Source organism: Equus asinus, chromosome 2 (assembly GCF_041296235.1).
Source record: "Equus asinus isolate D_3611 breed Donkey chromosome 2, EquAss-T2T_v2, whole genome shotgun sequence".
NCBI lineage: Eukaryota > Metazoa > Chordata > Mammalia > Perissodactyla > Equidae > Equus > Equus asinus.
In genome coordinates, this window is record NC_091791.1 from 132,266,064 (window position 1) to 132,290,487 (window position 24,424).

Below are 24,424 nucleotides of genomic sequence, written 5' to 3' on the forward strand. Positions count from 1 at the left end.
CTCATCCAGGTAAACAGCATAAAGCCTTTGAAACATTTCCATTTAAAATCGTGGCAGCTGAATGGTTTAGATTTCAGATTGCAATTAGAATTCTCATCAATTTTGGATTTGCCAATAATATTCTCTCCTCCATATATCCTAAAATCCTTTACTTCTTTTTCCAATGTTATATAAAGGATTTTTTCCCTTCCTTCCTGGTATGAGTGTCTATATTTTCTCTTCAAAGAGCCAATTTAAATGGTTAATAACTAACTATAGAATCTACATATAGGTTATAATCATTTTTTATTTGTAGTTTAACATAGTTCTAGAAAAAAATTGGTATAAGCTTCATGTGTTTGTAGTTCCCATTGGCTAAACGGAGTATGCAATATATAACAACGTACAAAAAGCTTTGCCTCTTGAGGGCAATGATTTATCTTAAAGAACCAGACACAGTAGAAAGAAAAAGGTGTTTGCATAAGTTTTATTTTAAAGGATCAAAAATAAATATTGTACGTACACACAAGAGAAAAGCCAGATATTCATGTTCTCCAGTGCACATTTTCAATACATGGCACCTTCATCTTCTTTATTTAGAAAATAAACTGTTATTGGTCCATAACTGGTATGCACAGTCTCTGTGACTCTAGCAAACAACCAGGAGCCAAGTCCATATAATAAAGTTGGAATACCTAGAAAACAAATGAATATGTGATTTATGAACATCAATACTTATTAACCATGCACCCATATATCTGTCATGGTACAAATCACATAGCACTCTTCAGCAATGTCAACAAATTTAAAGTTTTAAAAAATATAAAAATATGAGTAAACACTGACTCTATCAAAGAGCTCTATTTCATCTGTTGGTGGAACATGGTAACAACTGTGTGAGCCTAGAGATTTTTTAAAACTATAGATAGGCTGGTATAAATTTTAATTCAAAGCACTTTACAAGCACTAATTCATTACCTCCAAGTAATTATGAAGTAAATCTATACTCTTCACAAATCAGAAAACAGAGATTATTCATTAATTGAGTTGTAGGTGCTCTTGATTACTGACCTTCAGCATAAATTACTAGGCCAACTTTACTGTACTTTAAGTTAAACAGTAACACTGATGGCTCAAGTAATTTTTTGTACAACGTAAAAGAAACTGGGTCAAATAGCTGTCTTCAAAACCTAAGGCAGGGGCTGGCCCAGTGGTGCAGTGGTTAAGTGCACACGTTCTGCTTCAGCGGCCTGGGGTTCAACCGGTTCGGATCTGGGGGGCAGACATGGCACCACTTGGCACGCCATGCTGTGGTAGGCGTCCCACATATAAAGTAGAGGAAGATGGGCACGGATGTGAGCTCAGGGCAGTCTTCCTCAGCAAAAAGAGGAGGATTGGCAGCAGATGTTAGTTCAGGGCTAATCTTCCTCAAAAAAAAAAAAACCTAAGGCAAAACCTAACTCTAGGGAAGATTTTTGTATAATAACAGGCATGAGAAGAAAGAAACACTCCCGTTAGTATTTTTGCAACTGATTTGAAAACAACCTGGTTTCAACCTATTTGAAAGACGTCTATAGTAGGCTCCAACAGCATGTTTCTTCTTTGGAATATTTCCATTTGATAAGATTTTGCTGTTACATTTGAGATCACTTGCTACTTGTGACACATGACACTAAATACATACTACCCAGAGATGTGGATTAAACACTCATTCACATGATGCTATGTTGGACACAAAACAAACTTTCACGATTCCTGTGTTTTTTAAGGCACTTAGTTAAAATCAATGACTGTTAACATATTAAAAACATATGTATAAACCACAGGCACATGAATCAATAACAAATACTGTATTCTGTAAACAAGTATTACTTTTATTGCTCCCATGTAGGAGCTGGGGAAAAAATGATGATTTAAAAGAAAAGCTGTACATTTGGAAAATCACTGTCTTTCTAGTTAATAGGGAAAGCAACACATGCTCAGGACTAACCATATTGCTAAATGTTTTCATTTTTCTGCAAGACTACATTTGTTGTGTTATGCTCTTTTTGAGTGTGTAAGTGCATTGGACTACTTTGTGCTTATCCCCTGCAGCTGCATTCCAGCCACTGTGATGGCAAAGATTAATCAGGAGAAGCATCACTAGCTGGCAATGAGAAGAGGCAAAAATGCCCATTCAGGCTGGCACCTCTATTTTTAGGAATGTACTAGGTCACAGCTTGTCATTGTCACAGGGTTCCCTGGAACTCCTATGCAATCTTTTACAGTATATTGCCTTCTTTGCCTTGGTAATACCCAAAAAGAATCTCTAAATGCCTCAAGGGAATGTCACAAAAAAAATCCACAAAAATTAGCATCATAAAGCTATCTATAAATCATTTAACCAAAAAGAAAAGAGACAACTAGGGTGTGGGGCGGGGGAGTGGATAAGAGAAGAACAAGACAGACAGAAGTGAGTAAAGAGTAGAGGGAGCAGTTGAAATAAAAATACTTTTAAAATACGGTATCACAACTTCAAAAGCTGAAAATTATTGGAGGAAGAAAAAACAGGCTCTAGAAACAATTATTAATTTTCTAAATATACTGAGAGTAAAATATATAAAATATGCCTTTTAAACCAATGCTAAGGACATAAATTTAAGGAATGGCTGGTGACACTGAAAATCTTGTTTGTTTTGCAGTAGTTTGTTTGCAGGTGCCATGTATTGAAAACTGTTATCACAGTTTTCAGTTAAAATATTGATACTTTAAAAAAAATCACATAAATAAATGGTCAATATTTTTTTTCAGCTAAAATGGAGGACTGATCAAAGATTACTAGCTTAATAATAACTATGTTATCTCTTACTAAGAAACAACTAGCAACCATTATTAGTAACGCTGTTTGATAGGGGATGGAGTTGTGATATAGGAGTCAGAAATTCTATATCTCTTTTTTTCTGCAGGCTATTTAATGCAGTCACGCTAATACACTAAATGGGAAGCTCTGCCACTTACAATTTAATTTACGCATTAAAAAATAATTTTATTTATAGAACATATGTTTTAAAGTCTACAGAAAAATTAAATTTTTCCAGTCTGAAACATATCATAACATCAAAATGAATGTGAAAGTCAGTTCTGTGCATAATTCATTTTGAGTCAGCTGAACAGTAGGTAAACCACTGTCAAATTAAGCACTTAAAAAAAATTAGAACTTCGTAGCAAGTCTCTGATTACCCATTCATTCCAATGGTAAGTTGCTTTTCTTAAATCTCAATCTGCTTCCCAGCAGGACACCCAGACTGATAAACCATCAGTAAAACCTCAGCTTCCACCGCAGGGAAGGCAGAGGAGAAAGGGAACAAATGGGTGAAAGAGAAATCTTTATTATTTCCAAAATGGAAAAGCGAATTACTCTGATAATTACTAATTTGGAAGGGAAGAAGAGGAATAAAATCCTAAATATTTCTATTAATAGAATATGTACTTGATGATCCAGAAGGGCAATTGTACATCACAGAATAGGAAAGAATCCTATTCTCTAACTCCCTACCTTCAGACAAAAATACAAAATAAACATTAGCCAATTGGTGAATACACTACTCTTTAAAAAGTCCAGAAAAAAATTCCTTTTATCAGTATAAGCTAATGTGTATTAAATCATGCATGAGCAGAAAGTTTTCCTTTTTGTTTAACTTAAAACTCTTATTCCCATTTAAGCAGCATTTTTAGAATTTCCAAAGACCATTAAATCACTCTTCAGCCTTCTTTTCCACATAAAAAAACTGTTGTTTCTTCCCTCAAAAGGTGTTACTTTTCTGTGTGAGATTGTTCTGGATATCCTATTTTTCTTTGAATGTCTTTATATTTAAAAGAGAAGCCCCTAATCGTTAAGGTCTTCTTAAAGTGTTAGGTTTTAAATGGTGAAAACCTTTAAGAAAGGCATTCATGTCATGGTTTACCTGTAACACTCCAGTTACACTTTTCCTAACCTATTACTCTTTCCATTTGGGAGGAATGATTGCTTCTAATTCTGAAAATGCTAAAATAAACAACTTCTTGAATCTAGTCCTCACTCCAGTCTTTCCAAATACTTTTGAATTGAATTTTCTAAGTCACCTCACCCTTCAACTTTGTATCACCCTCAAAATTAGGAGGCATGCTCTATATAGTCCATCAGCCAAATAAGACATTCTTAAAGGAGTACACATTGCTAAATAATCTCCTTATTGGACGGAACCAGGACAGTCCCAGTGGAGCAATGGCTCAAAAATCCGATGACTGACATATGTCCGTTACTTTAAGCAAAAACACACATACTATATTTAAATTTACTGAGCTATCAGGTTATATAATACTAGTGTAGCTACACAGGGGTTTTGCTTTAATTCTGGTTTTTAAAAACTGGTTGAGTAACATGGTTCAGCTCCCACGTCTAGATTTTGGGTTACTGAAATCTGGATTAATTTGATATCAGCTACTAATAGGTTCAAAAAACATCTTAAGGCCTCTCTACTTTTCACTGACCTATAAAAGATATACCCACGTCAATGTTCATGCCTCTTCTGTCTTTCAAAAGAAAATAAACATCCTGCAAGAATAAATACTCTCAGAATTAGAATATTTCCATGAAAACATAGAAATAGTAAAGAGGCAGAGTCTTTTAAATATCTTTTAGGCCTAGCACCTGAGGAAGCTAATGACTGGTGAAAACCTTTAGTGCTTTTAGTAAAAGGAACTTGCTGGGATTTCACATAAAGAAAGCAAAGAAACTTAAAAAGCAGTTCCAGTTTTCATAATATGAACGCACCCACAAAGTGATGTTCACGGGAGCGAATCCTGCCGTGCACTAAGACATTTCTTAACTTGAGAGCCACTTTCCAGTGGCGACGTTTCCTTACAGCCTCCTCCTTCCTGCCAATGTAGGGGTCCTCCCAGGTAAGAGCTGCAGGAAGTGAGGACGGAAGGCCCCCTACCCAGGGGTGATGCGGGTGGTCCCTCAGTACAGGCCTGTGGATAAACGCCACTTTCCGGGGAACGATTCAGCAGCAACTTAGCCCCTACAAGCACCTACTGGGTGGGGATTACAGAAGACCAGAGCAAGGCCAGTCCCAGAGGGCTGCCGCGTACGTGGGACGCGGAGGCAGTGTCTGGAAAACCCTAAAGCGCCCGGCGAAGCGTGGCGGGGCCGGGCCGGGCTCCCCCCGCGCCCACGTGGGCTGACCTTGGCCGGGGTCTCGGCCTCGGAGCCAGAACGTCGGCGTGCTTTGCAAACAGGGGCGCCGGCGGCGGCGGGACGTGCTTCACCGGCCCGGGCCACTCACCGAGGTTGACGACCTTGAGCGCCGTGAAGAACCGGTCCTGCCGGGCCAGGTCCTGCCAGGGGGCCTTGGAGCAGTGGTACTTGATGAAGGGGAAGCAGCCGGTGCGCAGGACGTGGTAGTTGGCGCCCTGCACGGACCAGTTGAAGTGCGAGAGGCCGAACTGGTCGTTGCGGACGGCGCTGTAGGGCACGCAGAAGGAGGTCCAGTGCGGGAGGCGCCGCTGCAGCAGGTGCAGCGTCAGCACCTCCGAGGCGCGGGGCTTCGGGCGGGAGGCGGCGCCCGAGGCCCAGGGCCGGCACAGCAGCAGCCGCAACGCGGCCTCGTGGGCCCTCCGCAGGGCCTCCATGGCCGGCCTCGCCGCCTCCCCCGCCCCTCGGCCGCCGTGGGGCGCGCGCCGCAGGGGGCGGGACCGCCGGAGCGCGCGCGCGTGCCCGCTCCCCGGGGCGGGCGGCGGGGACGCCTAACGGGCGCCGCGCGGGTGCGCGAGCCCCTGGAGCGCGGCGGCGCGTGCGCACGGAGGTCCCGCGGAGGGGCCGAGGGGCGGGCAAGGGGCTCAGGGGCGGGAAAGTGGGTAAGTCGTTGCGAGACCTCTCGTAGTCGTTGATGACCCTGGGCTGGGCAGGGAGGTGGCTGCGGGAGATTTTGTCAGTTTGGGTATGAGGAAAATTAAGGTTTAAAGCAATTAAATAACCACCCTCGTGAGTGGCAGAACTCAAGCCCAGATCTCTCCTCCAAGCCGTGGGCTCGAGTGAAATCCTTGGTTGGTGGTGTTGAAGAAACGCTTGGGAAGGTGTCCTCAGGGTCCCCAGATTTGCATCGCCGCGTAAAGTCGAGGAACACTTTTATGTTTAGGTCTTCGCTGTCGTGTTCACTGTTTAAAATGAGTCTCAAATATTTCAAAATAAAAAATTTATTTTTGAAAAAGCCCCGTGTCTCTCTCTGCAGCGCCCCGATGCGCACCAGTCCTCCCTCCTAAGCCTGTGAATGCCGGGAGTCTTAGAGTTATAAACCTTTACAGTCCTCAGCCACTCATCAGATCTATTACTTTAGAAAACCTGTTCTCAAACTGCAGCCTCTTGAGGTCGTAACTTGTATACACCTGCTTTCTAAAGAAGCATCTCCTCTTACTTGATCTAAACTCATCTTGTTTGGAGAAATCAAACATAAATAAGATGATCTGTCTGGAAAGCACTGTATGTGAATGAGATAATTATATGTTAGCACCATATAACAGTTACCCTTATTGTTGTCGACAACTCAAGGGAGATGTAGGATAGTGTGGCTGGTTTTTATATTCTCCAATTTTTGTTGATTCATTCAACAAACATTGATTGAGCGCCCACTACCACGTGCCAGATCTTGAGGGGCCTTGAAGTCATGCAAATGATTTTATCTTTGCCTTCTAGAATTCCCTATTAGATAAAAGTTTTTAAAGGATTTTAGGTGACAGCATGATGGGATGAGATTTGCACAGAAATGGCCAGAGGGAGGCTAAGACAGGAGTCGGCGAGGTGATTCAGTACTGTGATTTTCAAATTAAAATTTAAAAAGCATTAGAGTCCTTTTTCCATCAAAATCTGTCACAGAACCCCAACAAATTAAGTAGATGAGAACTTGTGTTTTATTACTAAACATTTATAAGTTCGAATTTTTAGCATTAACTTTATAGGTAAATAAAACAACAAAGAGGTTGGTTTGTTGTCTTGGAGTTTTTTTTATTTATTTTTAGCAGAAAAGGACTTTATTGGAAGGAAATTAGGTGGCTAAAATAATAAACAGGAAATCTGGAGAACCAAGCTCAGAAAATAGGAAGGAACCCAGGGAGTCTGGACCATGAAGGCTTAGAGGAGACCAACAGGAACTAGTCTGGTTAGGATACTGTGGCTGGCCCTGCTGCCACTGGACCCTTGACCCTGCCGCTTTATGCTTGAAAAATTTTGAAGTTCGGGGTTATGGACAACAGTTGCAGTTATAGCAGCCTCAGGACAGTTTATTTCTTGTTCCTCTGTTTGGTGGTATTCTATCCAGAAAATCCTAATCCCTGCAGAGAAATAGATACAAATAGGAGTGGTTTTTAAATGGTTCACCTTGAAATCTCGGGCATGAGCTTTGATTACAAAGATGGCAGGAGGAGATCAATTCTGAGATCTATAGGGAAATGATTAATCTCGAATTAATGCATGGGCACTTTGCAATATGTTGAATTTGGGCGTTATATCTCTTTTAGCAATATATAAATTTTTAAAATAAAATTTGCATCAAACATTTGTGGAACCTCTGAAGTATGTCTGAGAAACCCTGGGTTCTGTGGCATATAAGGTAAAAAGCACTGATAAAGAGAACCAGATATCTAGATAGGTTTCACTGCAATCCCTCACAAAGACTTAGGGAACTGAAGGATTTCTGTTGGAAGATGTCCTCCTGGGAAACCTCCTCAGCGAAGAGGGTTTCCCTAACCCAAGGCTCTTTTGACTATCTCCCTCTGTTTTCTGTGCTCAGGAAATCCCTCCAAGGAGAGCTGATAGATGGTGGACCACACCCAGCTATTCAAGAGTGTTTGAATGAAGTACTACCCTAACCTAAAGATGCAGAGCTGGAGAACAGGACTTCTAGATATCTCTTCTGAATTTCAGATTATAAGGTGCCACTTCCATAATTGAAATAAGATAATTTCTCAAAAAACCCACAACTCATATCAGATGCTTGATTTTCTTTTCAGTTCCAATTCTTTTTTTTTTTTTTTTTTTTGAGGAAGATTAGCCCTGAGCTAACATCTGCTGCCAATCCTCCTCTTTTTTGCTGAGGAAGACTGGTCCTGAGCTAACATCCGTACCCATCTTCCTCCACTTTATATGTAGGACGCCTACCACAGCATGGCTTGTCAAGCGATGCCATGTCTGCACTCGGGTTCCGAACCGGTGAACCCCGGGCTGCCAAAGGGGAACGTGTGCACTTAACCATTGCGCCAGCAGGCCAGCCCCTCAGTTCCACTTCTTGATGGCTATGAGACAAAGGGGCTTAGAAATTGGCATTCAAAAGCTTAAGTCAGTTTTTAAAAAACAGTGTCCAATAATTAAGAATTAAATGCTTTAAGTACACAACTGCTTAGTTTTCCACAGAGCATGGAGAGATGGCATATCCCTTAGAAGGAACTCCTTAAAAGTAACTATAAAGAACCATATTGTGAATAGCATTTAGCATGTGCATGGGTATATCATGCTGCTCCTAGAAAGAAGAGATTCAGCCTTCTTATTTTTGCTTTAAAGGCACCTAGGACATTGTAGATGTTCAGAACATCTTGAAAATGAGTTCCAGGGGCCGGCCCTGTGGCCAAGTGGTTAAGTTCATGCACTTTGCTTCGGGTGGGCTGGGGTTCACAGATTTGGATCCTGGGCACCGACCTACACACCACTCATCAGGTCATGCTGTGGTGGTGTCCCACGTACAAAATAGAGGAAGATTGGCACAGGTTAGCTCAGGGCCAATCTTCCTCACAAAAAGGAAAAATGAGATCTACAAAATTGATAAATTGGAGTATATTAAAATTAAGAATTTCCGTTCATTAAAAGGCACTATTAAAAGAGTGAAAAGGTAATCCACAGAGTGGAAGAAGTATTTGCAATACATATATCCGACAAAGCATTTTGTATCTAGAACAAATCATTAAAAAAAGACAATCCAATGGAAGAGTGGACAAAATATTTGAATGGACTCTTCACAAAGGTGAGCATCTAGATGTCAGTAAACATGTGGAAAAGTGTTTGATTTCAGTAGTCATCTCAGCAATGGAAATTAAAACCACAATGCAACATCATTACACACCCGCCAGAGTAGCTAAAGTAGGAAAGATGCAAAGTACTAAGTTTTGGTGAGGATATGCAGCAATTAGAAGTTTTATACAGTGCTGGCAACCACTTTGAAACATTTCTTGGCAGTACATAGTACAGCTGAACATATGCCTGCCTTGGGACCCAGCCATACTACTCCTGTGTATTTGTATTAGCACTGTATTGTATGTATTGGTATTAGTGTGCTCAGGCTGCCATAACAAAATGCCATAGACCGGATGGCTAAACAACAGAAGTTTATTTTTTACAGTCTGCAGACTGGGAAGTCCAAGATCAAGGTGCCAGCTGACTGGGTTCCTGGTGAGAGTTCTCCTCCTGGCTTGGTGCTCCTTCTTGCTGTATCCTCCCATGGCAGAGAGAGCCAGCTCTGGTGTCTGTCTCTTCCTCTTCTGATAAGGGCACCAGCCCTGTGGGATTAGGGTCCCACCCAAATGACCCCATATAACCTTTATCTCCTCCTCACAGATCCTGCCTCCAAATACAATCACATTGGGTATTAGGGCTTCAACATGTGAATTTTGAGGCGGGTACAAACATTCAGTCCATAACAACACCCAACAGAAATTGTGTGTGTATGTCCTCCAAAAGACGTGTACTAGAATATTCATGGCCACACTGTTCATGTTTGTAATATTCGACCTGGAAATTACTGAAATGCCTACCAATAGCAGAGCAGACAGACAAGCTGTAGCAGATTCACATGGTGGAATACTATACGGCAATGAGAAGGAATGCTCTGCAATCACGCACAACATGCGTGAATCTCCTAGACATAAGAAAGAGTGAAAGAAGCCAGACACTAAAGTACGTACTATATGATTTCATTTATATAAAGTATAAAAACTGGCCCAAACTCATCTATGTTGTTAGAAGGCTGGATAGCGGTCACCCTTAGCTGGGAGGGGGCTGGTGGAGAAGGGCAGCCACTAACTAGAAGGAGTGTGAGGGGACTTCGGGGGCACTGCGATTCTTCTCTCTTTTATTCTTTTATTTCTGTAGCTCTTTTTTTAAGACTTTATTTTTTTTAGCGTAGTTTTAGGCTCATGGCAAAATTAAGAGGAAGGTACAGAGATTTCTCATGTATCCCCCGCCCGCCACATGCATCACCTCCCCCATTATCAGCATCCCTCATGAGAGCGGTACATTTGTTATAATTGATGAACCCAGGAATTATTCTCTTTCTTGATCTGGATCCTAGTTAAATGGGTGTATTCAGTTTATGAAGATTCTTTTAACTGAACACATCTGATATGTGCACTTGTCTGTATGTATATTATACTTCAATAAAAAGCTTGGAAAAAATGAGCTCTACAGGTAGTGTTATATATTAACACATCCTATTAGTGTTTATTAAGAAATATGTACAGAGAACGTATATAGTGGACATGACCCAAACATGACCTGATACATATATAGAATATTTATTGTCAGGCTGTTTTTACAACCTTACTGTAAGATCCTATTTACTCACGTATTCTAATAGTGTGATTTAAAAGGAAGTAGGGTAGGCATGTAGATTTTAATTCACTGTCATTCTCATAGGGAGAATTATAAGAAAGATACTGGGTGCATTTGTCAGCATGTTGGTAGAGTTAAAGGAATTATGAAAAAGGGATAGAAATATTTACATTTAGGATTTCATTTACAATGTCCAGTTTGAGGCTTAAGGACTTTTGGTTCAAGAAAAGAAGGACCATGGAGACGGTGCTGCCCTGATTCATATTCTAGCATGCTTTGGAACTTAAAAACTGACACCCAAAAGAGCTGCCAACCCAATCTCCTAGGAACCCAAATCTGCTTCGTGGTGCTGTGCCCTCTAAGCCAAGCTCAGCACCAGAGGAGGTGGCGTGAGTTACCCCTACAGCTGGGTGAATGCTCCTTAGTTCTCCCCACTCCCATCAGTGGCAAACACTGCTTGCTGCTCCCTTCCTGGATCCTTGTGTCTACCCTGACACGGACGAGATACATTGGCTTTATGCAGAATTATCCTCGTGGAAGTACTGAGTTATGGCGGAAGTCATTAGGAAAGGCAGGACCTGCTGTATTCTTATCCAGATCTTCCTGAGTCCTTCTGTGGAACCAACTGATGTCCTGAAGGCCCCCAAGGAGTCGGCTGGCAGCAGGGGCTGTTGTTACTAAGAGTGGCGAGAATAATTACTCTGGTCAAACATTTTACTGGGAACATAGTGGATACAGAGATCTCATCCAAAAGCATCTTGTGTCTAAACTACTCTCAAGTTCTACCCCCACTGGAGGGTAAACTTGCTAAGGCCGGGGATTTATGTCTGTTTTGTTAACATTTGTGATCCCAGCACCTGGACCGTAGTTGGCACATAGTAGATACTCTACTTGTTGAATATATGAAAAAAAAAAGTGGGTGAAGTGAATACAATTAGTGTGTTTGAGGGATGTTGGAGATAAGAAATTATAATATGTATGATCAGTGGTTTCAATTTAATTAAAAATTTAATTTTGGTAGTTGGAGAAATTAAACTACAGAATAGGTAATAAATGTATCCAAGAGCACGTACCAGCATCAAGAATCAAACTTCTGGCCTCTTAGATTTTCAGTGAACTTTTCGTTAGGAGACATTTCTATTCCCTTCTCCTGATGTGGATGCTAGAATTCAGTAGCAAGGAGACATGTTTGTGACTTTTTGAACCCAGATAACGGTTTATGCTGGTAGATAACACAATCCATTTTATGGGCATGTTTCCAATATTACAAACTTCATAACACCTAGTCAGTGTTTGAGGAAGCATTTGAAAACATGGCCAAGCAAATTCACCTTGTCCTATGGGTCATAGTTATGGTCCCAGCTTTGTAAATTGAGTCTTGTTTTACTAACAGGGACATTCATGAATAGCATACGACATTTTTGTAGCACAAATCATATTTTTATATCCAATTCCTAAGGTATTTTGGCTTTATTGCTGATCTTCAGCCGACAGTGGCTCTCAGCACTTTAGCTGTGAGTATTTGTGCCCCCTCCCCAGTCTCACTGTCAAGTAGTTAATGATCTATAAACAAATACTGAGATGCCCTAAGGGGGCTCTCCATTTAAAGGGGCTTTGAATCATTTTATAATAGAAATACGGTAGTCCACCCACTGATTTATGATTTGTCAGTTTAGGTTTTCAAAGTGATGTTCCTCTGGTATTTTCAGATGGGACAGGCTTTTAAATTACTGTACAGTAACATTAAATTTTATCTGATTTTTTCCTTCAGGAGAAAACTTTCAAAAATATTTAACAAGACATTTGCAGTTTTCATAGTATGAAATCCCTTTTTCCTTTTCTTTTTTTTTTTAGGAAGATTAGCTCTGAACTAACATCTGCTGCCAATCCTCCTCTTTTTGCTGAGGAAGACTGGCCCTGAGCTAACATCTGTGCCCAACTTCCTCTGCTTTATATGTGGGACGCCTACCACAGCATGGCGTGCAAGCGGTGCCATGTCCGCACCCAGGATCCCGGCCGGTGAACCCTGGCTGCTGAAGCAGAATGTGTATACTTAACTGCTGTGCCACCAGGCCGGCCTCTGGAATACCTTTTTATTTGTGTGTGCATAGATGTGCACATTTCAGTTTCTTAAGCTAAAAGTGGCCACAAAGGGTAATGATATCAACACAATAATGTCTACCAGTTACTGAGTGTTTCTTCCTGCCAGGGAGTTTACTTACACCTATCGTCTCATTTAAACAACACTCCAAAGCCAAGTTTCATTTTCCTGGTTTTCAAGCTCAGGAAACGGAATGCCAGAAGTTAGAGGTTAAAGGAGTTGCCTGTAGTCATGGAGCAGGTGGGTGGTGGAGTGGGGTTTTGAACCTGCATCCACAGGACTCAAAACCCCATGCTTTGAGCACAGTTAAAAAGAGTCTCATGATGCCAGACTCGGATGTAAATGTACCTGCCACAATTTAACATCCCTAAGATGTTGCGCAATCAGTAAGGACACAGGAAATAGCATTCTAGATCCAAAATATGGCTCATCTAGCCCAGGAGTCTGTCTGGCTCAAACGAAATTTGGGAGCCTACATGATGACTTTCAGGAAAAAAAAAAAATAGAATGATTTGTCAAAACTGGATCACTTGCAAAATTTGTTGTAAAACAGCTGTTTCTATGTATATTGAAAGTACTTTTAAAAGATTGTTAAAATTGAGAGCCGCACGATAAGGAGCTTGGGCACCATCAACAAACATCCCAAATCTAAGCAAGCTGTCAAGCCCTAAAACTTGGGTTTTAATTGGGGAACCTGAGTAAAGAGTGTATGGGAATTCTTTGTACTGTTTTTACAACTTTTTTATGACTAAAACTTTCTTCATATTAAAAAGTTTAGTTTTAATAACTTGGGTTTTAATGGAGAGAGCATCTGGCCATAATTTGGATGGTTTGAGTAACACTGCTGCTATGGATAATGGGCACATTTAGTCCAAGCCAGCATTTCAGTGAACCACAACTGTGGTTCAGCTCTTTCTTTTTATTCCTTATTGCCGTTTCTAATAAAGCAAGATGTTAAAACTAACTACATGCTCTATTAATTATATGAAGGTGAACTTGAGTCATATTTGTTACTGAAGATGATTAATAATTACCAGTTCTGCACACGTTTCTGGTGCATTTCAGTAAATAAACAGGGTACGTTCTTGGGTAGTAATTGATTAATTAGCACATTCATCCTACACAGCTCAATGGTCTAAGGATGCTGAGTTTGAGATATTGCTCATAATTATTACAAGAAACAAATCTGTTCCATTTCTCCGTTTAGTCTGTATGCTGTTTTTTTTTTCCTAAATCGAATGTTTAATGGTTCAAAACCTTATAGGTTTTATTCAGATAAATCAACTCATGAAAAATTGCTAGTCATAATCTCAGAATCTTGTTTTTGTGTGAACCAGGGTGAAAACTTTCACAAGGCTAATTTTAACATTAGATCTTGCTGTTAAACTGGATCAAATACTGTAAATATAGGGCACTTCCCCACCATGCAGGAAATGCTCATTGAGCACCTATGCGCAACAGGGGCACTGGAATCTCATTTGCTTCCCAACCACCTCAAATAAGCTCAGGATTGCAAGTGTCATCAGGCTGGCACTTCGCAGCACCGAGCAAATATACGGTGTAATCTTCAGAGAAATGTAACAGCATGTGTTGGTCACCATTTTAATTATGCAGTAATTTAGGATTTTTTTTCTGATTTATTGAGCCAGCATGTAGTTGAGAGAGAGGGTAGCTGAGAGAGCGTTAGACAGGGAGTCAGGAGTCCTGGGTTCTACTCTATCCATATTCTTCCTTGAAGAAGCTCTGGGACTCTGGGCACATTACTACCCCCTTCTCTACGCATGGATCACTCATCTGTGAAATGAAGGCTTCAACCAGGGACGACGAGGTACCGTGGGAGCCCAAGCTGCACAGACAGATAGACCTAGGTTTGAGTCTGGACTCCTATTACTGGTTTATTATTTTAGGGAAATTATTTAACCTGTCTGAGTTTCTGTTCTGTTTACTTGAGTTTATTGTAAGGATCAAATGAGTTGTGAAAATCGTTCGTAAACTATAAAATACCATATGAGTACAAGGCATTGTTAATATTATTAATATCTTAACTGGTTGACATTAACGAGATACGTATTTGAAGGATGCATCAAGATGCTCACGTACTAGTCTGACAATAGGGGAATTATTAACATCCTTTATACCATTATTAAAATCGCAGTGGGTAAGAATTTTCGGTGTGCCTTCATAATTTATTGCTAAGTGAAAAACACAGTCTGGAAAACAGTATGTCTGACATGATCCTATTGAAAAAACTATATACACAAAGATAAGACTATATAATAGGAACTCAATATATATTTGATAAAAGAATAAATGCAACATATATGTTAATCGAGCAACTCTTACTATGGATAGGTATTGTCTAGGAGCCAGGGCTATGTCCTTACACTTAGAATCCACTGGGTGAGACAGATAAAAAATAAATCTGTTAATTTTGGGAATTATCTTTACAGTCTCGTGTGCATGTGTGCACATATACATATACACATTTTTCAAAAGCCATAACTGGAGTCATAGTTTTCCTTCTGTTTTAAAATATGCTTCTTTACTTAATAGTAATTAAATATCAGTTCATTTTCTTCTGATATAACATATTCTCCTAAGACATGATTTTTTAAAAAACAGCTTTTGAAGTGTAGTTGACATTCAACCATTGCATGTACTTAAGATGTACAATTTGATAAGTTTTGACATATGCATACTTGTGAGAGACCATTTTCACAATCTACATAGTGAAGCTATCCATCACCCCTAAAATTTTCCTTACGCCCCTTTGTAATCCTTCTGCTCCTCCTCATCCCCACCACCCCACTTCCCACCCCTAGGCAACCATGGATCTGCTTTTTGTCACTGTAGATTTTATTTTCTGGAATGTTATATAAATGGATATGTACACTTTTTTGTCTGGATTTTTTCATTCAGCATAATTATATTGAAATTCATCCCTGTCTTTGAGTTTATCAACAGCTCATTCTTTTTCATTGCCTAGCAGTATTCCATTGTAAGGATATCCCACAATTTGTTTACCCAATACCCAAAAGTCTGTTGGTAGACATTTGGGTAGTTTCCAGTGATTCCTTATGGGGCAACTGCAATAAACTGAGGTGTGGCCTTTTGTTTCCTGGAGCTATAATTAGCCATCTGGTATACTTTCTAACATTTTGTTAAACAAAAAAATCTTAAAATGTAGCATTTTACTCACTTCTCTCTCTTTTCATACATACATACCCACATATATATATATATGATGTATATGGTGACAATTGTGGAAGTGAAGCAAAATGTTTCCAGAATGGTAAAGAAATGCTTAGGGGGAAAACCACCATCAAAAAACCAGAAAACCCAAAAACACTGTTTTATGCATAGATACCAAGGCTATATTTTCCTGGGCTATGTTTAGGGTCTTCTTATAACAAATCTGTTGTTACCAACAGATTTTTAAACAGCAGGGACGTGCTTGTTATTTACTGTTTTGGTATCTTTCCCTCATTTACATAAATACCCCAGAAACCAGCAGTTTAAAACTAATAAAAGCCAGGGCCCTCCATCAAATGCAATAAAGTTTCACAACCATGAGTTAGACTGTTAGGCTGAAAAATAAACCTATATATGTGGTTATGAAGGGATTTTTTGGGAAAGTGTATAATCACATTTCAAAGTTAGAACTTCCATTTGAAGTTGCAATGTAATAATAATGTTTAAACATTTATGTAGAATGCTTCATCTTTGACACACTGTCCCAACATTGGCCAATTAATCTCCACGGCTTCCCTAAGGAGCAGGTGTTACTATCTGCCATTTTTCTGGTAGAAACTGGAGGAAGGTATGACCGGCTCAGAGAGGGAGGGCTGGGGAGACTATTTTCTGGCCCTTATTATTCCGTGACTCTTTGGGATGTACTCCTAATAGAATGCATCAGGTTTCTCTTCCACATTGATGAAATCATCAACAAAACAAAGGTATGAATAGTAGCTCAACCTGCCTCAGGCTTTTAGACACAGTCCTTACCATCCTGAGGCACACCTTTTGGAAAGAACGGGATACAGAAAAGATGCAACAGAGCCAGAGCACATTTCATCTGCACTTGGCAATGGATAATAATGGATCGGACCAGACTTCTTCCAGTGAGAAAAGCAAAGTCACATGCTTCCTCCCTCCCTGCAACTTCCACCCTCACATTATCTTGGCAACTTAATGTATAGTCTTCCAAATAAGATTTACTATGATTAGTACATTTGAAGAGCTGAACAAACTTGTTATGCACATTAAAGCCAGGGGAACAGTAAAATAAAACTAATGAACATTTACATTTTGGGAAATATAATTAATGTATGCTTGAGAAATTCTGAAAGATAAACATTTAAATGTTAAAATACTTGTTACCTTCCCCACAGGGACAGGGTTGAGAATTAATGAGATAACAAATGTAAAGTGCTTTGAGCTCTTTAGAAGAAAGGTGCCAGATGAATACAAGTGATTATTAATTGTTAAAGCTATCAGATAGTTACTAATATATTACTTATGATAAAATACATCTTTTTATACTTGCAATTCTTAGGATGATATAGCTGAAATAATGCTCCCCAAACTCCTCCCAGGTTCCTCTATGTCTTGTTGGAAGTCCTTTGTTAATCCTTCCCGTTTCTTGACCTCATACCTATCTTTCAAACAAAATTACAGCGCATGACTTCCCAGTCATTCCTCCACCAAAGTCTTACGTTTCCATCACCATAGGAGAATTCTACTGACACCGCTTTCTCTTCTCCTGATTTCCTTTTTTTAAAAATTACTTTATTGAGGTCATAATGGTTTATAACATTGTGAAATTTCATGTGTACATTGTTATTTATCAGTTTCTGTATAGACTGCATCGTGCTCGCCACCAATGGTCTAATTTTTATCCATCACCGTATATATGTGCTCCTTAACCCCTTTCAGCCACTCTCCAACCCCCTTCCCCTCTGGTAACCACTAATCTGTTCTCTTTGTCTATGTGTTTGTTTATCTTCCACATATAAGTGAAATCATACAGTGTTTGTCTTTCTACGTCTGGCTTATATCACTTAACATAATACCCTCAAGGTCCATCCATGTTGTTGCAAATGGGATAATTTTGTCTTTTTTATGGCTCAGTAATATTCCATTGTGTATATATCTATATCTGTATCTCTATCTGTCTATCTATCTACCTATCTATCTATCTATCTATCTATAAACCACATCTTCTTTATCTGTCATCAGTTGATGGACATTTGGGTTGCTTCCACATCTTGGCTATTGTGAATAATGCTGCAATGAACATAGGGGTGCAGAAGTCTATTTGAATTGTTGATTTCAAGTTCTTTGGATAAATACCCAGTGGTGGGATAGTTGGATCATACTGTATTTCTATTTTTAATTTTTTTCTCCTGATTTTTTTGATCACATAATTGTGATGCCTCACAATGCTGTCAGTTGTGCAAGTTCGTTTTATTAGCAGGAAGTGTGTGTAAGTTAAACTGTCCTTTTATACTTTTCAAGCAACACACTAGAATTTGTTATAAAAAAGTGCAAGTCCCCTGCATGATCTGGAACAAGTGAAAACGGAACTTTATACAACATGCTAGAATTTGTGCTAAAAGTGTGCAAATCCCAAATTTCTTTTCATTTAACCTGAGACGTGGAGTGAGATACCCTCACTAAATCTCAGTTTCCTCATATGTAAAATGAGGACAGTAGTTGTACCTACCCACATGGGGTTATCGGAAAGATGCCATAAAATAGTGTAAATCTTCTAGTACAGTACACACCTAGCCCATGATAAATGTTCAATAAAAGGTAAATGTAAGTAGATAGTGGGAGGTAGGTAAGTAGATAGGACAGTTTGTCATTAAATATCATCTATTTGGTTTCTTTAAAATCAATGTAAAATGGGTAGCTGTAAAGAGAGAGACTTATCATCCAATAATGCACTCCTAAATGGTTAGCACCATTTGCTTCTCAAACCAATGTAAACATTCAATATGAAACAATGGTCATTTCTCATACAAAGATAGCTCTACTAAATGTATGCTTCTCCCAAAAACTTCCTGAAAAGTGGCACATCATTTTCAAAAAATCCTCTTATCAACAAAGATTTCAGTTTCCTGTTTAGAATAGTAAAAGCTCAGCCATTCATCGCGGTTAGTTTGTGTTTAGGATACATTGTACACACACATAGGAGTTTTTTTTCAAACTTAGTTTACCAATAGCACAATATCTTTGCTACATATATGTGCTAAAGGATAATGGACTATGCTTCTTTTCAAATGTTCTGTATTTAAAACCTTTCACTAATTTAATCTGGTCCTCTGGCTTCTTCTTAATTAGTCAAAGTGATTGTTTTATTATACCAATCTTTCTCCTTTCATTTCAAATGTGTAGGTTTTTGGGTAGAGAATTTTACTCCCAATCACTTTCTAGTGAGCCCTGAATCGGAACATAAGGCCTGAATTTGGAAGCAGGCATTCTGTGGGGTATGCTAATGATCGACGCAACGAAGGGAAGTGCATTGTTTGAGAAACCAATCATGTGAGTGAAAAAAAAAGGTCCTGGAGAGTGAACTCATTTTACTCTTGCCAGCAGCTTGAGGCTCAAGAGTGCTAATCAAAATTCACATGCAAAACTTCCCCCGTAGATTTACCGGTGTGTACTGTGGAGGGGGATCTCACCGTGTGAAAGATGCACTGCTGTGCTGAACAAAACAGAGACAGTTTTCTTTTAAAGTCCAGAGCAGATGAGAGCCATAAGGAGACAGAGGGTTTCATTTACTCTCAGGACACGATTGTGCCAGTGAACTAATGAGTCTCTTGGACCTTATGTTGCTCTGGCTTCAATCGAGGCGAGGCTCTAATGGGCATGTAGTACTTCCTATCCGTCAAGTGTCTGGACAATGGGCCCCTCATATGGACTAGAGCGATCTGGCAAGAAAAAGAGGTCATCCTTGTACCTAGCACAGACAGGAAACCTGGCTAATTAATGTATTTCCAACTATAGCAAAACAAAAGCTGACACACACACAAATGTTAATTTTATTGTAGAAACTCAGCCTGTGGCTGAGGCACAGTTAAAAATTATTGAAATTCCATAGGTAAAGAAATCCCCCTTCTTTCCTCAACGCACTCAAGTATTTTTAAAGATATAAAGGTCATTCTTTAAAACAACTACGTGATTTTGGTGTTGTGACTTGCATATTCACCCTTTCGTAAAGCTGGGTGATGTAGAAATATTTTGAATAATTACGAAGCAAATGCGGAGAGTTAGTGTCAGCACTGCATAATTTTAACAATCTGCCCCTTAAAAGGTACTGTTGAATTAAGCTTGTAAATATTCTACTGCTGTATTAAATGGAGAACTAGAGAGTACGAATGTTTATTCAAGCTAGAGGGCTTGAGTTACACTATATCTTAAACTAAGAGCAGATACTGCCACCTAGATAAATTCTGATGCTTTAGTTAACTAGATGTTGGCTTACCTTACTTTTTGAAAAATGGCAACAACAAACAGTGGCTTGGTACAATAAAAATACAATGAATGATAAAGAGTTGCTTTAAAAGTCCATACAAATGTAATTTTCTTGAAAAAGAAAAGACATTTGTGTTTTGCCAAATAGCAATGCTTAAGCCTTCATTCAATTTTTTAAATGCAGAAGACAAATTACTATTAACAATAAGAGGAGAAAACTTTATAAAACAAAATCTCCATAATCCTGAAGTTTATAAAGAGGTTGATGCAGAAGCAACATTAGTAAGTCTTGTAACTTTCTTGTTAGACTATTTCTTCCTGAGTTTGGGAAGAGAGATTGTTCAGCACTCTCAAGTGAAAACACAAATAGGTTTTGGTTTAATAAGTAAAATAAGATCACTTAATACACAATTTTTTCAAAAGAGCATTAGATTGTAACCCGTTCTGATAACGCTTCCCAGCAAACAAAGCAACCTAACTTTCCCCCTTTTATTCCTAACAGCAAAAGGAAAGCTCGCTTCAGATTGGAATCCAAAATCAGCAATGGATTCCAGGATCATTCATTTATCAGATTTAGAGAGGTTTTTGTCATCTTTGGACTGTAGCTCTTCTTGAAATCTCAATTTGTTTTCCTCTGTTACTCCTAGAATGTCTTCAATATCATCAATGGCGGTCTGTAAATGAACAATAAAAACAATATTCCTTACTTAAAGACCTCTTATAGCTCCTCCCCCGAGGCCCTCAGTTATTTGCTTCTTTTTGGAGTTGAGTGCTTTAGACCAGGTCTACTCAAAGTGTGCTCTACCAACCAGCACCCATCTACAAATTGTTGGTTATCAGTCTTGATGAAATGAGTAAAAAAGTTGACAGTAAGAACTTGGAAACCTTCCTAGAAATTTTTATGTCTATTAAATGTAGTAATGAAAAAAATGGGCTTCTATTTTATGTCTAATGTTTTCATTTCATTTTTCTAGTAATTCATTTTTGTTGTATTTTACAAAAGTATTGATCCATGATAGACTGGAAAAAATGAAACAAGCACGTCCTTCCCTACAGATAATTTTGGAAGCACTGGTCAAGCCATCCTAAAATGGGGGCTAGTAGGCTGATGGGAGTATTTATTTCCATTGGTTTCTGGAGAGAAAAATGGCACCTTTCCATTTTATTTTAGTTAGTTATTTTTTTATTGAGGTAGAATTCACATACCATAAAATTCACCCTTATAAAGTGTACAATTCAGTGGGTTTAGTGTATTCACAAGCAAGCATCACTACCAAGTAATTCCAGAATATTTTCATTACCTCAAATAGAACCTCTGGAACCATTCATAGCCTTTCCCCACTTTCCTCCTGCCCTACCTCCTGGCAACCACTAACCTACTTTCTGTCTCTATGGAGTTGCCTAATATGGGCATTTCATATAAATGCAGTGATACAATATGTCACCTTTTATGTCTGGCTTCTTTCATTTACCATAATGTCTTAAAGGTTTATCCATGTTGTAGCATGTATCAGAACTTCATTTCTTTTTTATGGCTAAATAATGTTCCATTGTATCTATTATCTATTTTTACTTTGGTTGCTTGCACTTTAGGTACCATATCTAAGAAAGCATTGCTAACCACAAAGTCATGAGGATTTATATGTATGTTTTTCTTCTCAGAGTTTTATACTTTTAGCTCTTACATTTAGGTCTTTGATCCATTTTTACTTAATTTCTGTATATGCCATGGAGTAGAGGTGCAATTTCATTAATTTGTATGTGGGTATCCATTTGTCCAGCACCATCTGTTAAAAATACTATTCTTTTCCCATTGAATTGTTTTGGCAACCTTGTTAAAAATTGATTGATTATAAATGTATGGATTTATTCTGGACTCTCAATTCGATTCCATTGATCTATATGTCTTTTCTTATGCCAGTACCACACCATCTTGATTACTGTAGCTTTGTAGTAAGTTTTAAAATCGAGATGCATGAATCCTCTAACTTTGTTCTTCTTTCTGCAGATTATTTTGACTATTCTGGGTCCCTTACATTTCCACATGAATTTTAGGATCATCTTGTAAATTTACTCAGTAAAGCCAGCTGGGATTTTGATAGGAAGTGCATTGAAACTGTAGATCAATTGGGGAGTATTGCTGTTTGAACAATATTAAGTCTTCCAATCCATGAACACAGAATCTCTTTCCATTTTCTTAGGTCTTTTTTCTTTTATGATGTTTTGTAGCGTAGGGGAGGGAGACAATTCCTCTACCCTCTGGGTCCTTCTGGCTGGTCTATGAATTAAATTGACATGAGACAGAATAACAGGAGAAAATCAAACAAAGCTTTATAACATGTATACACAGGAGAAACTCAGGAAAACTGAGCAACTCACCAGAATGGCCAAAGCTGCCACCTTAAATATGATCTTCAGCTAAAGACAAAGAACGATGTTGCTGGTAGTGGTTTGGGACTTCAAAGGGGAGGTAGGCAATTCACATGGAAATGGAAAAGCAAATGTTTGGTAGACAGAACTTTGATAAGAATGGGCTTAGCAAGGACCCTCACAGTCTTCTGATACCCAGAGTTATCTATGGGGATGGCTGTTCCCAGGACAGGCCTTTTATCTCAAATGCTTTTAGGCAGTTAGAGAGGGGAAGGTCAAAGTTTCTTTCAGTCTTTTATTCTTAAAAATAGTCAAGCCAAAGAGACACATTTGGGGTGGCCAATTCTGACCCCCCATAGTAGTTTTCAGTGGACAGATCTTGTACTTCTGTTAAATTTGTTCCTAAGTATTTTATTCTTTTTGATGCTATTGTAAATGGAATTTAAAAAATTTTTTACTTTTGGATTATTCACTGCTAGTGTATAGGAATACAGTTGATGTTTGTATATTGATCTTGGGTCCTGAAACCTTGCTGAACTTGTTAATTAGCTCTAATAGGTTTTTTCTCGGTTCTTTAGGATTTTTTTATATACAAGATCATGTCATCTGTGAATAGAGATAGTTTTACTTCTTTCTTTCCGATCTACATGGCTTTTATTTCCTTTTCTTGCCCAAATCCCCTGGCTAGAACTTCCAGTACAATGATGAATAGAAGTGGTGAGAGCAGACATCCTTGTCTTGCTCCTGATCTTAGGGGGAAAGCTTTCAGTCCTGCACCATTAACTATGATGTTAGCTGTGGGTTTTTCCTAGATGCCCTTATCAGGTTTAGGAAGTTACCTTTTATTCCTAGTTTCTCTGAGTGTTTTTATCAGTAAAGGATGTTAGATTTTGTTAAATGCTTTTTCTGCATTACCTTCTATTTTTATTCAGCCTTTACTTTGCTGGTAAATCCTTGTTTACAAACCGAAAATACTTATTAGAATGTCGCGAGGATAGTAGACAGAAAATACTACTAAAAATGAATCTATTCCACTTTTCACGTTTTTGCTATTATTCCTATTTTGTTGAGATTTAAAGTTTTTACCTTAGACCTTCTAGCAAGAGTAGAAAAGTCAAGGTAACAATGATTCACTGGAGAAGCCTAGAAACATTGAGATGATTTGGGGAGTCAGACAAAGGTCAGAGAAATAGGCTTCATTTTGTCAACGGTAGTTGGCTCTGCCAACCTCACGTCCAAGCTTGGAGTCTGCTAAGTCTGTGTGGTTTGGGGATAAACCATCTGTCTTGGTCTGCCCAGGCTGCTGTAACAAAATACCATAGACTGGGTGTCTTAACAAAAATTTATTTCTCACAGTTCTGGAGGCTGGGAATTCCAAAGCCAAGGTGCTAGCTGATTCAGTTCCTGGTGACGGCTCTCTTCCTGGCCTGCAGATAGTCATCTTTTGCTGTATCCTCACATGGTAGGGAGGGAGAGAGAGCAAGCTCTCTGGTCTCCTATAAGGGCACTAATTCCATCATGAGGACCCCACTCTCATAAACTTTATTGAAACGTAATTACTTCCAAAAGTCCCCATCTTCAAATATGATCACATTATGGGTTAAGGCTTCAATACACAGACTTTGGGAGGACACAGTTCAATCCATAGCACCATCTGATTCTGATTGTTAGCTATATTTGGACAGACTAAACTGATGACATATAGACAGGCTCAGAGTTTTGCACATGACAGTAACAGATGAAATGATGCTAGCTGGCAGGAACTTAGAATATAAATGATGAGCATAGGTCCTTTAGGACCAATGAAAGTCGATGATGCAACATCGGGCCTATTCTTTATTGAATCTTCTGAGTCATGTTGTGGGAAAAGCAATGGTCATTCT

At 39.0% G+C, this 24,424-nt stretch overlaps 2 protein-coding genes and 1 long non-coding RNA gene across 4 annotated transcripts in view; 1 reads left to right on the forward strand and 2 right to left on the reverse strand.

Moving 5' to 3' along the window:
* Positions 1 to 452: 452 nt before the first annotated feature.
* Positions 453 to 5,691, reverse strand: C2H15orf61 (chromosome 2 C15orf61 homolog). Its single transcript, XM_014856231.3, has 2 exons — positions 5,286 to 5,691; positions 453 to 674 (listed from the first exon to the last, which is right to left on the reverse strand). Exons 1-2 carry the CDS (start codon positions 5,629 to 5,631, stop codon positions 547 to 549), a joined length of 474 nt encoding a protein of 157 aa, XP_014711717.2. The 5' UTR covers positions 5,632 to 5,691; the 3' UTR covers positions 453 to 546.
* Positions 5,692 to 7,803: 2,112 nt separating this feature from the next.
* LOC139042218 (uncharacterized) overlaps positions 7,804 to 24,424 on the forward strand; it is a 31,134-nt gene continuing 14,513 nt past the window's right edge. Inside the window, exon 1 of the long non-coding RNA XR_011498709.1 lies at positions 7,804 to 7,926. This is a non-coding gene — a long non-coding RNA (uncharacterized lncRNA). The remainder of the gene's footprint in view (positions 7,927 to 24,424) is intronic.
* The window catches only part of IQCH (IQ motif containing H), a 177,027-nt gene continuing 172,319 nt past the window's right edge, over positions 19,717 to 24,424 (reverse strand). For both annotated transcript variants that reach the window (XM_070499300.1, XM_070499298.1), the window contains one exon: positions 19,717 to 20,845. In XM_070499300.1, coding sequence (XP_070355401.1) covers positions 20,732 to 20,845 — 114 coding nt within the window. In that variant the 3' untranslated portion in view covers positions 19,717 to 20,731. The remainder of the gene's footprint in view (positions 20,846 to 24,424) is intronic.